This window comes from Oryctolagus cuniculus, chromosome 2, assembly GCF_051225735.1.
Source record: "Oryctolagus cuniculus isolate XC-2025 breed Fujian yellow rabbit chromosome 2, ASM5122573v1, whole genome shotgun sequence".
NCBI classification, from domain to species: domain Eukaryota; kingdom Metazoa; phylum Chordata; class Mammalia; order Lagomorpha; family Leporidae; genus Oryctolagus; species Oryctolagus cuniculus.
In genome coordinates this window covers 134,949,268-134,964,031 of record NC_142868.1, presented here as the reverse complement: position 1 = coordinate 134,964,031, position 14,764 = coordinate 134,949,268, and the positions used below count along the sequence as shown (strand labels likewise).

Sequence of the window (14,764 nt, the reverse complement as noted above, 5' to 3'; positions counted from 1 at the left end):
AACGCCGCCCCTCCCCCCCAAATTTCTTTATCCAGGCTTCAGTTGATGGGCATTTGGGGTTGAAAGACATTTGGGTTGATTCATATCTTAGTTATAGTGAATTGAACTAAAATAAACATGAGAGTACAGATAACTCTTTCCTGTGCTAATTTCATTCCCTTGGGTAAATTCCCAGGAGTGGGATGGCTGGGTCATATGGCAGGTCTATATTCAAATTTCTGAGGTATCTCCATACTGTCTTGCATAATGGCTTTACCAATTTACGTTCCCACCAACAGTGGATTAGGGTACCTTTTTCCCCACATCCTTGCCAGCATTTGCTGTTTGTTGATTTCTGTATGAAGGCCATTCTAACCGGGGTGAGGTGAAACCTCATTGTGGTTTGGATTTGCATTTCCCTGATGGCTAGTGATCCTGAGCATCTTTTCACGCGTCTGTTGGCCATGTGGATTTCCTCTTTTGAAAAGTGCCTTTGTAAGGCTCTGGCCATTTCTTAACTGGCTCAGCAGACATTGAAACACGCTTCAAGACCACTGCTGTACTCTGTAATCCTGGAAGCGTTAAGAACCTCATTCTGAGAGGGGGCTCCCTAGGCATAACCAGGCACCAAAGAGGTCTGTGGGAAAAGGGGAGGGACTCCAGGGTGGAGAGGAGGCCAGGTCCTCACTTCCCCACCCACTGTGGAGCACCCAGGGACAAGTAGGTTCTGAAGGGCAGCGGGAAGCAGCGTCATGCCACGGTGCTCTGGCTGCCCCTCAACACTCGGCCTGCTGACCAAGGTGACCAGAGAAACACAAACGCCCCGTGCGCCTGCGAGCGGGGGTGCAGGCTATGCAGGGAGCCTGTTTGGATCAGGCCCCCCACACCACCATCTCCTACTCCCCTGGGCTGGTCTTCACCCAAGCCTCATCCACGAGGCAGCCAGTCCCAGCTCTGCAGCCTCATCCCTGAGGCACAGGACTCAGGACACCCTTAGCCAAGGCAACTAGGCTGCCCCTGTGTACCGGCTGGCGGAATCTCCTGGAAGGGAAAGTATGCTGCCAACGTGAAGAAGAAGTACAGGTTCAGTTCTCCTTTTCCTGGCCTCCATCTCCCCTCCTGGCCTCCCTGGAGAGTCAGCAGAAACAGGAGCCCACAGGGCTCCAGGGCAGAGAAGACGTGGGACTCAGAGCAAAGGTTGGGGAAGACACCGAAACATCTGCCCGACATGGCCTGCCGCAGAGCTCCACACCAGGCCAGAGCGCGGCCACTTCGAGGGACACTGTGCAGGTGAAATCATTTGCTCTCAAAAGGCTCGCAACCTTCAGTGATTCTTGTCACAAATGCTATCACGAGGCAGTGTGAGTTTTCATTTCAAAGTCATCACCAGACTGGAAACAGAGGACCCAGAATCTCTGTTGCTCCGCAGAGTGTCCGGCCGGTCCAGGGCGGCTTACTCCTGCTCTCCTGGCCCCACTCAGGACTAACCATGGGTTCACACACAGCCCTGTGGAGGTCAGGGCTTAGCGTCAGGTTAGCACATGGTCCTGGGGCCCTGCTCCTAGGACTGAGCCCCCACTCCTCATCCCATCCTAGTCCCTGGGCCTCGTGCTCACATGTGAACTCAGCTCAGCACCCCAGCACAGGGGCTGGCCTGTGGAATCCTGCAGCCCAGCCTGACACCCCCAATGCCAGCACCTTTCACCCACTCTTAGAGGCATGGGGAACATGCCAGCGAAATCCCATCCAATCAGCACAGGCCTCAGCCAGCCAGGTCCCTGCTCACGTGTTCCTCAGGTATTTGCAGGAACAAGAAAGCGGGTGTTCTTATATCTTGGGAGAGAAACAAGACAGCCAGGTAAATAAAGGGAGAAGGTGATCAACACCACAAAAACACACAAACGCATGCACAGGTTAAAGGGGAATGATGAGATGATTTTTGGAGGGGGTTACATATTAGAGGCTTTTTTAAAAAGATTTACTGGGGTGGGCATTGTGGCATTAAGTGGGTTAAGCCTCAGCTGCATCCCGTATCTGAGTGCCTCAGTCCCTGTCCATCTTATTAATGTGCATCCTGGGAGGCGGCAGGAGAAGGCTCAAGTACTTGAGTCCCTGCCAGCCAGTAGGAGACCTGGCTGGAGCTTCAGACTCCTGGTTTCAGCCTGGCCCAATACTGGCTGTTGCAGACACTTGGGGAGTGAACCAGCAAATGGATTATCCCTCATTCTCTCTCTCTCTCTCCCCAGCCCCCTTCTACCTTTCAATCTGCTGGTTCACTCTCCAAATGCCAGCAAAGACAGGGCTGAGCCAAGCCAAAACCAGAGCCAGGAACTCCATTCAGATCTCCCACATGGGTGGCAGGTACCTAAGGACTTGGGCCATCTTCTGCTGCCTCCCAGGTGCGTTAGCAGAAAGCACAGAGTAGCCAAGACTCGAACAAGGCGTTCCAACATGGGATGTGGACATCCCAAGCATTTGCTTATCCTTCTCACCACAAAAGGATCATGCATCTAGGAGGCATTGCACAGTGGGGGGAAGGGGGGAAGGGGGCACAGGGAGACACACCCAGAGCAAGGGACACAGTACATGGGTTAGACGTGCAAAGACTGGCAGAGAGAGGAGACGGCCTCCAACATCACACTGAGGAGCTGCAACTTAGTTCTGGGCCCCAAAGTGCACTGCAGAATTCAAGTGAAAGACCAGGCCTGGTGGACACTTCGCTGTAGGAAGAGAGGTGTAGAGCAGGGAAGGTCCCTTGGCCAGGCTGACCCAAGCAACTCCTTACGGCCTGATAGTTATTTTTCATCATAAACTGGCACTCTGGTTTCTAAGAAGGTGGGGAGAGAGGGAAGGGAGGAAAGAAGGAGCGAATGAGTCAAGCTAGGAGAGGAGCCATGGGGAGGTAGGGCCAGAGCCATGCCACCCTGTGCTCTCACAGCTGTTGACAGTGAGGACTGTGGCTCACACCTGGGCAAGGCCTGAAACACAGGGCACTTTCTAACACCTGTCAGGTAAATGAGAAGGAATCAGGAGGGCTTGGTTTTAGTCTCAAAAATAAGTCGGAAAAGAAACCTATTGTAAGGCCATTGTGGGAAACTCCCAGCAGCCTGAAGACAGCAGGCCTGGTTCTGGTCCTGGCTCTGAGTCACCAAGTGGCTTAAATGAGTCACGGCAGCTTGGTAAAAGGATCAAATGCGCCAATGAAAGACAGAGAAAAGTGCCAGCTACAATGCTCATACAGTCGGCCCTCTACATCCAGACCGCGAGACACTCAGAAAGTCTATACCGGCATCCCATACGGGGATCGGTTCGAGTCCCGGCTGCTACACTTCCAATCCAGCTCCCTGCTAATATGCCTGGGAAAGCAGCAGAGGATGGCCCAAGTGCTCGGACCCCTGCGCCTAAGTGGGACACCCAGAAGAAGCTCCTGGCTCCTCACTTCGGCCTGGTCCAGCACCAGCTGTTGTGGCTATTTGGGGAGTGTACCAGCGGAAGGAAGGGTATCTTTCGCTCTCCTTCTCTCTGTATCTCTGCCTTTCAAATAAAAAAAAATTTAAAAAAAATTTTAAAAAGTCTGGTGCCTGCACGCATCATGTGCGGCTTTTTCTTGTCATGATTCCCTGAATGACACAGTTTAACAACCACAGACACAGCACTGACATCACATTAGATACTATGAGTAATCTAGAGACAATTTAAAGTCGACGCGAGCATGTACAATGGGCTTTACACAGACACCTCACCATTCTACATAAGGGACCTGAGCATCTACAGAATGGCTACCCACGGGGTCCTGGACCCAGGAGGGACGGCTGCACTCAGGGTTTGGGGAGACAACCGGGAAATCCCTCCCCCAACACCCCTACACACACACATACAGTCTCTTCCATCCAGAAGACCGCCTCTCTCAGCTCCAAATGGCCCGCCCAGGCAGCGTCTTGCACGCCAGCAGAGGAGGTGTGTGGGCCTCAGGCCAATCCTTCTGTCTGGCAACACCCACAAGCCAACCCAGCCTTTGATGTGCTATCCATAGTGAAAGGCACGCCAGACCCAATCGCAGCCGGGACTCGGTTTCTTAGCAGGCCAGACAGAAGGTGGTTCTTATCACCTCCTCTGGCACGGCACCAGGCCTGGCACGGGCTGTCACTCATGAGGTGCCCCTGCCTCTGTGGGCACAGCTCCGAGGGCTCAGCTCCCCTGAGACACCAACCAGGCCCTCCCCTGGCAACCCTCGCTCCTGGGCACAAACACTTCTGTCTACTCCTCATGCTACTCCTGCAGGCTGCAAAGCTCTGTCACTGTCACCCTGTCTCAGGAGGGGCCTGGGACCCATGTTTGCCTGGCATGAGGACAGCTATAGAAACGCGCAGAGAGCAGGCAAGGTCAAAAATCATTCAGGACAAACAGCACCATGCAGGGGAAGAGGCACTGGGCCTGGCGGTCAGAGGGCCAGCTGCCACTCACGAGCTCCACAACCTGGGACAGGTCATTCCGCCTCCTGAGACCCCAGCCTCCAAGTCTGCAAAAATGAGGGTCACCCTGCCACCCTCGGGGAAGAAGGAAATGAGGCGATGCTGGGAACACACTGAGAAAAGTAGGCCAAACCACACACGGCTACCTGGGCTTACTGTCAACCAGAGGCCTTTCACAGGCCGCCATCAGCCCCGCGCGATGACCTCTCCCAGGGCATCCGTGGCGCCAGGAGAATGAACAAGGAGTTCTACTCAACCCATCCCCTCCCCAGTGTGCTCTTCACCCCATATCCCCCTCACACAGGAGCCCCAGTAGCTGCCAGGGGCAGACAAACAGCAAACATCCCTGTGTGGGAAAGGCAGGGCCATGGAAGAAACAGAACTGGGTGCTGAGAATGCTGCATGGGAGCAGACAGCAAGGAGGGGCGGGCACTAGGCCAGGACTCCAGCACCCTACAGGGAGGGGCCTGAAAGAGTCCCGGCTCCATTCCAGTCCAGGCTCTGCTCCTGATCCTAGCACTAGCTGCCTGCTATGCACACCCTGGGAAGCAGCAGGCGATGGCCCAAGTACTTGGGTCCTTGTCTCCCACATGAGAGACCTGGATTGAGTTCTGGGCTCCTAACTTGGGCCTGGCCCAGGCCTAGCTGACACAGGCAGTTGAGGAATGAACCAGCAGATGGGAAAATCTCTGTCTAACTTTCTCTCTCTCTCCCTTGGCCTCTCTACCTTACAAATAAAACAAATAAATTTAAAAACAATTTTTAAGGGAGTGGAGAAGAAAATATATAAGGCACTTGCTCGTTAATGTGCAAAATATCTTAGGGAGGTCACACAAGAGCTGAAAAAGCTGGTGGCCTCAGAACAGAAGCTGGGCCACTCGTGGTCGGGGCGAGCATGCACCTTCCGCACCTTCACAACTCAGGCCCGTGTGAGCTTCCTCACCGTCCTGCTGACAGGCCTGGCCCCACCACCCTCAAGTGTCCCTCTCCTAGCCTCTGACTTGCCCTGCCTCGCCCCAAATGCCCACCCTGGTCACACCAACCCAGGTCAGTTTTCCCAGGCGGCTTCATAGAGTGATTCTCCTTCCTGTGTGAGTGCGGTCCCCAGCATGCTCCGCCCTGTTAAGGGAAGGGCTGTTTTCTTTCCCTTGCTTCCTGCCCAGCACTGATCTAGGCACAATGGCTACCGCAGCTTCCTGGATGATGAGCACAGAGGACAAGCAGCAGATGGCTGCCCAGCTGCAGGAGGAACTGGGTGGCCTGGAATGTCCCACGGCGGTAAACAGCCACATGAGGTTCTGGGAAAGGCCAGCAAGGCTTACTCGGCAGACGCTCCCAAGCCCTGGGGCAGGGAGTGCCCAGGCCAAGGCAGAGCTCTGCAGGCCTCACCCCGCTCCTGAGAGGCACCTGCTGGCTCTGATGTTCTCCTTCCCCAAGTGCCAGGCAACATTCCTGCCCCTGGGACAGACACTGCCAGGCTAGAGAACACGTGCTCGCTCCCACATACCAAGAGCTAGCCAAGGAGAAGCAGGTCTCGTTTCCAGAGGCCCACGCCCAAGCCCAGATCTGCACCTCGCAGGACAGAGGAAGCCTGCACAGGGTGGCTGCTGAACACCTGGCCCTGTGCAGAGCAGAAGCGGGGGAAACCTGGGGCAGACAGAGACAAGCAATGCGGCGCAATGGTCAAGAGAACAGGCCTGGGCCAGCACTGTAGCACACTGCATAAAGCTGCCTGCAGCGCCAACATCCCTAATGGGTGCTGGGTTGAGTCCCCATGCTCCTCTACCAACACAGCTTCCTGCTGATGGCCTGGGAAAGCAGCGGAAGATGGCCCAAGTGCTTGAGCCCCTGCACCCACATAGGAGACGGGATGACACTCCCAGCTTTGGTCTGGCCCAGCCCTAGCTGTTGCAGACATTTGGAAATGAGCCAGCAAATGGAAGATTCTCTCTCTCTCTGTGTCTCTGTCTCTGTCTCTCCTCTCTCTACTTCTACCTTTCAAATAAATAAATAAATAAAAAGAGGGAGAACAAGCTCTGGTTTCCTCCTTTTCTCTACTGTTGCAGTGGGTGTACCTGACGCCTCCTCGCCATGTCTTCTCACAACACCTTCATAATCGAAGAGAGTCACTGGTAATAGTATCAGGTGCGCCCCAACAGGAAACAGTGGAGAAGAATCAAGCGATGTCCATGAAAGACCACACTTCAGATGACACAGATGCATCAAAGTCACCATCACCCCAACCATTACCAAGGGCAAGGTGTCACCATTGTCTGGACATGTGTAATTAGGGGTGGGACTAGTGGGTTGGGTCAGTAATAAAACGTGGAACATTTTGGGGGGAAGAAAAAGAGACAGAGAGAGAAAAAAGAGAGAGCGAGAGAGAACAGGCCCTGCAGTCAGGAGTGCCGGGCTCAGGTCTTGACTCTGCGTGTGCGTGCGCCTTTGGGAAAGTCACTTCACCTCCCTGTGCCAGCGTCTGTTCAGCTGTCGCACACAGAAGCAGGCCTGCTGTGAGCTCATGGAAGCCCTCTGGGCAGGGCCAGCCCTAGAAAGGGCTTAAAGTGACACAGTAGATCAACACAGCCACAGTAACAATCCACGCTCCAGGCATGGGGATTCATACGAGGGTGGCGTGGCAGACAGGCAGGCCAGTGGCCAACCGGGCAGGTCCACATGATAGCCCACTCCACTGGCTGCCTGCTCTGGCCATCACCGGGGCTCCCTGTCTAGGCCCCAGGACACAGTACTGAGTACCAGCACGTCTCCCACCATGTCCTCCCCTCCGGTCCTGGCCTCTACCCAGGGTGCCAGGGTCTCATCCCTCTCCCAGCAGCCTGCCTCAGACACCTCGGGGTGAACGCAGCTCTGTAGGCGGCTGGGGTTTGACAGAAACCAGCCAGGGCCAGCCCACCACCAACTGCTCCACAGCTGAGAGCAGGCTCCGGTCCATCCTCGAGCCTCAGGTTCCAGGCGGCTAAGCTGTCTTCCAGCTCTGACCTGAGACTCACTGATTGCTTACTGGGGCTGGGGAGGGGCCTGGGCCCAGCCCTCCCCGCCCCCACCAAAGCCTCCTTCTCCTGCCCAGCCACTAGCCTTCCTGCAGGAGGAAATTAGCTAAAGAGATCAGGCCAGCTAAGACTGCCAGGTGCAGAGGACCCAAGTGTGGACTTGGCCAAGGGGAAGGACAAAGCTGCTTCTCTGCTACACATTTGCGGGGGGTGGGGGTGGGGTAAAGCTAGCTGATTTCCACAGACCAACAAGGGCTCCTGTGGTGGTTAATAATCTGTCCCGGGGACAGGGGAAACATCTGGCAAGGGCGTCAAGGCACCAGAGTGGAAGCAGGAACGCGTGCCCGCAGAGGGCGGCCAGGATTCTGGCTCTGCTGAGCTGGGCTTGGCCCCAGCTGCTCCCAGGGTGGGGAGAGCAGGGCTGAGATGAGGCTGACCACAGGCCCCTCGTAATCTCCGGGTTCCTACCCAGTGCCCAGGACAGGGGCAGACACGGAAGGAAGGGAGGGGAAGCCGCTGTGCCAGCGAGCAGGAGCCGCCCAGCCTGACGGAGGAGGCACACTTCCTACCCCTTCCCGCTCCCCCAGACGCTGCAGCTCAAGCAACTCCAAAGAGAAACTGCCTATAACCCAGGCAGCCGGCATCCTAATGACTGCCTGCCTCCGGAGTGCAACCGCGCCCTGCCCGGCAGCACCCTGCCCAAGGTCTCAGGAAGAGCAAGGTCACAGCTGGGAGCAAGTGGGGGAGGGCTGTGGGGTCACGTGCTGGCTGAGGGCTGAGGGATGGACGGCAGCCCTCACAGCCAATCCCAGCCTCAGGTCAATAAAAGGGCTGCATCGCCCCCTGTGTGTGTGGGGGGGGGGGGGCAGTGCTCAGAAGACTACGCCCAGGCAGACACAGGCTCTGGCCTCAGTCTCCCATCCTCCACCACCACAGGCCTCTCTGAGCACTCTGCCTCCACCCATAGCCAGGGCAGGGCCTGCCAGAACCTCTCCCTGGGTCCCGACGTTTCAGGTTTTGTGATGGAAAAAGGCAAACTAGTCCCAGCCTAAATGGAACCTACAGCCTCGACTTTCCCAAGGGGCCCAGAGGTTCTATTCTGCACACTCCAGCCCTGACAGCAGCGACGGGTTTACTCTGCATCAGGACAGGGGAGGGAGGCAGAGTACCCCTGAGCCCTCTCCTCCTCACCGGCACACCCAGCCAGCGGGCAAAGACCAAGTCTCTCCAACCACCACCACCTCAGGCAGCTTCCAGCTTCCCACTCAACCTTGCTGCTTCCTCAGCCCCCTCTTTTGACTGCCCAAGGCCACTCCCCTGGGGGTGGGACCCACACCAACAGCAGGAAGGCCACAGAGGTCCAAAGGACCCACTGCTGGCGGGGAAGCCTGGGAGGCAGGCACACAACACTGCAGGGAGCACTGGGAAGGATGCCGGAGGCAAAGCCAGAGCAGAAGGGATGGCGGAGGAGCAGCTCCCAGGATTTCCAGAACCCGGGGGAACTGTGAGGTCCCACACGCGGCTTTATCGAGGGGAGAGGTCAGAATCTGTGCATTATCTCAAACTGTGTCTGGGAATTTCTTCTTCAATTATTTGGAAGCTTCCAGCAAAATCCTTCACCTCAAAGAGCACCCTGCTGACAAAGGCTGATGGGGGCTACCCGGGCGCCTAGAACCCCAGTCCCCAGCACCACAGAGAGTAGGGCTCCAGAGTGACCCCAATGGAAGGGCTGAACAAGCGTCCACGCACGGGCACCACACAAAGGCTTGTCCAGATCGTGTGCTATCCAGTCTGCACGACTCCATGACCACCATCTTGACCTCTGTACAAGTGAGGAAACGGGGCACGTACCCTGCCTGCCTGCCAGGGCGTCACAGAACTGCAAGCAAATCCCCAGCCTCCAGGTTTTAAACATGGTGCTGTCCTGCCTTCCCACTGGGCAGGGGCAGCTCCAGGCAAGACTGCCAGGGAGGAGGGCTGCCCGGCTAGCTGCAGACTGATCTGAGCCCGGCTTCAGGGCAGACTCCCAAGCCAACCCTAGTTCTTTTTTTTTTTAAGATTTATTTTATTTATTTGAAAGACAGAATTACGGAGAGAGGTAGAGACAGAGAGAGAGGTCTTCCATCCACTGGTTCACTCCCCAGATGGCCACAATGGCTAGAGCTGTGCCGATCCAAAGCCAGGAGCTTCTTCTGGGTCTCCCACGTGGGTGCAGGGGCCCAAGGACTTGGGCCATCTTCTACTGCTTTCCCAGGCCATAGCAGAGAGCTGGATCAGAAGAGGAGCAGCCAGGACTATAAACAACACCCATATGGGATGCTGGCACTGCAGCCCAGGGCTTTAACCCACTGCGCCAAAGCGCCGGCCCCGAGCCCTAGTTCCTGACCCACTGGCAGCAAAGGGAATGGCGCCTCACACTAGGGGTGCACCTTACCACCCACAGCCTGAGGCTTCCCCAGGCTCTGAGGTCTGGACTGTCTCCCCTCCTTTCATGGGGAGCTCTTTCAGAGCAAAGGACAGAGGGACTAGCACACACTGTGACCAAAATCTCCCTCCACCATCACTGCTGCTCACCGACCACCTAGCATGCCCAGGGACTGCACCAGGAGCTGAACTTGAATTTCCATTTTATTCCTCACATCAGTACTGCAAAGGCATAAATTATCCCCATTTCACAAATGGGAAAACCAAGGCCCCAGGAATTTCTGTGACTTGCCACCAAGTGGCAGAATTGGAACTGGCATCTGTTGGGTGCAAATCCACAGTTCCCTCCTTTTGACCATGGACCTACTCTTCTCCAGTCGGGTTCCATCCTGGAGACACGGGGCTACCATCTGCCCTCCAAGAAGCCACCACAGCTGGCTCCTGGGCTTAAAAAGTGGATACTGGGGCAGGCTGTGGCGCAGCGGGTTAAGCAGGTTAGTGCCAGCATCTGATCCAGTTCCCTGTTGATGCACCCGGGAAAGCAGGGGAGCATGGCCCAAGTCCTTGGGCCCCTGCACCCATGTGGGGAGACCTGGAAGAAGCTCCTGGCTCCTGACTTCAGCCTGGCCCAGGTGCAGCCATTTGGGGAGTGAACCAGCAGACAAAGATCTCTCTCTGTAACTCTTTTAAGTAAATAAATAAATCATTTAAAAAATTAAAAAGAGAGTGGATATTGTTCTTCCCATCATTACACAAAGAGAGGGTCTTCTCTGTCTTGCCCTCTTGTTACTGGGCAACATGCAGGCCACAGCCCACGCCAGGAAACTCCAGGAACCACCACCAGGAGTGGCCATCAGAGGTGGCGACCCTCACCCTGCCATGGGCATGCTGTTGGCTCCAGTGAGCCAATTTCATAGACCTTTCCTGTGCCCATCCTATGTGCCCCACCCCACTCCTGCCCTGTCCAGGTTCCATAAATAGCCCTGGTCAATGCATCAGAGGCAAGGCAGCCAGACAGGTGCACGCCAACAGATCCCGGTGGAAAAGATGACTTCTCTAAAGCGAACTATAGCTACCATTCAGACCAAGGGGTGGCAAGTCAAATTCTCCAAGACACACTGTTCTTGGCTGAAAACAGGCCCACCTGGACTTGCAGGCTCGGCCAGCTCCGAGAAGGAAGAGCCAGAGGCCAAGAGGAAAGCAAGGGCAGGAACTCGGAAAAAATAATCAAAGCAGCTCCTGCCTGTAGGTCTCTCCCAGGTCCACCCCCAGGCCCCCCCCCCCCACCCAGATCCGCCATCTGCCGGTGTGGTCACAGTAGCTGAGGGGTGAGGACCGGGCTGGGGAGGGGAGGAACAGGAGAGATCAGGGGAAGGCATTTGCCCCACACCCATCCCCTTGGGCTCCCTGAGCCAGGAAGGAGGGAGAGGACAGAAGGGGGAGGCAAAAACAAAACAAGGGCCAAGCTATACCACATGATCCACACCCAGCAACCAAGGAGAAAGTCATGAGGGAAGCAGGGCAGAAGGCGGGGAGGGGGGCAGAAGGCAGGCCACAGCCCAGCCAGGAAGGCCCTTCCCCACCCATGGTTTTGAAAACAGTCAAGGTCAGATCCTTTGCCACCCAAAACCTGCTTTCACCTGGGTCTGCACAGGGCTTACAGCTCATCCCTCTCCTCCAGGGAACTTTCCCAGATTTACCCAGTATCCACATGCCCCCCTGGGGCAGACCTTTGCAGCACCTCTCCCCACCTAGGGCACGCCTATGTACCCCACCCCCCACCCCCCAGTTAATCCCTTGAGTGATCCACAGCAGGCTGTAGCCCTGGGGCTGGCTTCCAGATCCCTCCAGAGCCCAAAACAGGAAATGGGGCTCCAGGTCTGAAGCCTTGATCTTCGCCCAGGGAAGGTGAAATGCTGCCAAAATAAATGATTAAGAAAACCCAGTGGCCCTTCTAGGTGGAAGTAGCTGGGAGCCGATCTGCTGTGCGTTACCCACCCAGCAGTCCCCACCTGGGATGGGGCAGGCCCCTGCCGGCTGACTGAAGTCTCCATTCTTTACTCAGGAGACCTGCTGTCCTCAGACCAGGGACACAGGATGCAGAGGGACAGGGCACGCCGGAGGGCATCCAAGAACAGGCAAGAGGCATATGCCCTCGGCCACCTCCAGGTCTGCACGGCTGACACCTGGCCTGCTCCTCGCTGGGCACCCCTTCGGCTTCCAGGAAAGGGAGACAGGCCTGGGGGCCCGAAGATCATTCTTCTAGAGGTTTCCAGGGCCCCAGGCTTCTGCTGGATCCCACCCCTAACTTGCCTCCGCAACACTCACACCTCCCCCCAGGCCGCCTGGGGCCCACCGGGCGCCCAGCACCTGTTTGGGGAGCTAGCAGGGGACCTCAGCGTGCCAAGAAGCGACCTGTCAGTTTATGTATGCCCTTGAGCACGAGACAAGTGCTCACCGCCCTGGAGGGGTCCGGGGTCCTGACTCCCCTCACCAGCCCCTCCGGTTAGGTTTTCAACCGTTTCCGCGCCCCCGCGACCCCACTCACTGCGTGTGCTGGGCGCGGCCTGCAGCGAAGACCTCGTCCAGCGCCACGGTGGCCTGGCCCAGGAACTTGTCGACGCCGATGAGCGAGCGGTGCATGGTGGTGAGCACCAGCTCGCAGGCGGCGGCGGAGCCGGCGGCCCAGGGCGCCGGCCCCGCGTCCGTCTCCTGCGCCCGCAGCAGGCCATCCAGGGCGCCGGGCGGCAGCTCGAAGGAGCACTCCTCGCGCCACTCGGGGCAGCCGTGCGTCTTCTCCACCACCGACGTGCTGTACTTCTCGCGGCCCACCTGGATCACGGTGTACGCATCGCTGGTGCTGCCGGCGCCCGAGCTCTTGCCCCGCAGCCCGCGGGCCCGCAGCACCGTCACCTGGACGTGCGTAGGGAGCCAGCGGGAGGGCCCCGCAGCCGGCTCGGCGTCCCGCTCCAGGGCCATGGCCGGGGCTGGCGAGCCGGACGCGGGGACTCGGCGACAAACTTGGCAGCGGCAGAGGGTGGCGGGGAGCCTGCTCGCACGCCGCCGCCCGCACACCCGGCCACCGCAGCTGCGGGCTGGGCTGGGCTGGGCCGGGCTGGGCCGAGGGGCCGCCGCCTCCCCGCCTCCCCGCCTCCCCGGCCGCCGGCCGCCGGCCGCGCCGCAACGTCAGCGCCCGGCCCCGGCCCCGCCCCGCGGCCCGCGGCCCCGACCCGCGCGGCGGTGCGGCAGTGGCGCGGGAGCGCCGCTCCGCCCCGGCCGGCGCACACCGCGGAGAGAGCGAGGGGGCGGCGCGCGGCCTCTGCAGCGGGGTGGGCGGGGCTCCCACGCGGCCCCGCCCCGGACGGGGGGCGCCCGCGCAACCCCGCCTCGCTGTGCGGGAGCGCCACGCCCTCGGCCAGGTCCGAAATCCGCGCTCTGGGCCTGCGGGCCAATCCCGAATCTTCCTGCTGGGTGCCCCCCGCTCCGGAAAGCGCCCGCCCCTGCCAGGACAAATGCCCGCGTGAGGTCGGAGCGGGTCGTGCCCCGCCTCGTGAGGGCCCCGCATCCGCGACCTGGAAGCGGGTGAGCTGCTGCCGCCCCCGACCCCGCCCGGGGCGCCAGAGGGCGAGGCCGAGTAGCCGGGTGATGAATAAATGAGTGACCGCATCAATATTTAAGTGTCCACCCCGAGCCTGCAGCTCGTGCGTCACGGGGTGGGGGAAATTGCAGGCTTCGGTGGGGGTTTTAAATAATGGCCCCCACCCTGAGTGGAGCGCCCACTGCATGCCGAGGCCCTGCACGCCGGCTGTTATTAATAATTCTGATATTAGCATTAATAATCACAGATGCTAATTTCACCCTGCACGGCCCTGTGCCTCATATACATTACCTCATATTATCCTCAGGGCAACCCCAAGGCGCGAGTGTGGTTTTTATTCTTGTTTTCCAGGAGGTAAAATTGCAGTTTAGGTGAAATTTGCCTAAGATCCCTAATGGCAGAGGTGGCCTTTGAATCCACATGGATGACCCCTCCGCCGCCACCACAGCCTGTACTTTTTTTTTTTTTTTTTAATTTTCAGGGCCTGTTCCTTTAAAATAATTTTTAAGTCAAATGTACGTGGCTTTAAAAGATCAAATAGGTCAGAGGCTCACCACGAGGACCAGCCTCTCCATCCAGCCTGAAATTCAGTCCAGGGACTGTACTTCAAGCCGCTCGTGTGCCCTGATGGCCACCCCTGCATGGCCATGTAAAATGCTTGTGCAGCTGTATCTGCTCACCAGGCCTGGCCATTGTCTGGCCTGCCTGCTGCACTGGACGGAGAGTCGGTGCCCTCATGGCCACCTCCCTGCCCGGGTAGGGTAGCTGCCCTCAGGTTTGTAGCTCTTCTGTAGGGTACCTGGATAGCAGCAGCCTTCTTTCCTTAGGGAGACCCCCCACAGTGCCCTGGACTTCCCACTCTCCAAGGCTGTGTGTGAGGGCACCCACAGAAACACACCCACTCCCTGCGCATCCCTGTGGACGGCCCCCGGCTTTGCAGACAGCCCGATTGGAAAATGGGGACGATGATTCCTGCCCCCCAACAGTTGCTGAGCTGACATGAGAAAACATCGTCAGAGATTTTCAGGAAGCGGAAACCACCACAAATGATGTCCAGGCATCCAATCACAAAGTGCAGCCTTTGCCCTGGTGATAAAAGTGATTTAGAAAGCCATGGAGAAAATAAAAATGAGTCAAAATCCCACCATTCAGAGATAAACCCTGTTAGAAATGTATTGAATGTCTTCCCAGTCTTTGCATTTATCTTGTTTTATATGCACTGTGGCTTTGAGTGTGAGAGTTAAACCCGGGGGATCTGGCGTCCTGAATCTATCGTTTAC

The 14,764-nt window shown here is 57.6% G+C and overlaps 1 protein-coding gene across 4 annotated transcripts in view; it reads right to left on the bottom strand.

The window, feature by feature from the left end:
* The window catches only part of RAB11FIP5 (RAB11 family interacting protein 5), a 36,332-nt gene extending 23,150 nt beyond the window's left edge, over positions 1–13,182 (bottom strand). For 3 of the 4 annotated variants that reach the window (XM_017340671.4, XM_017340672.4, XM_089327544.1), the window contains exon 1: positions 12,435–13,012. In XM_017340671.4, coding sequence (XP_017196160.1) covers positions 12,435–12,865 — 431 coding nt within the window. In that variant the 5' untranslated portion in view covers positions 12,866–13,012. Of the gene's footprint in view, positions 1–12,434 lie in introns of all 4 variants that reach the window. The other variant, XM_002709753.6, reaches the window with a different exon arrangement.
* Positions 13,183–14,764: the final 1,582 nt, after the last annotated feature.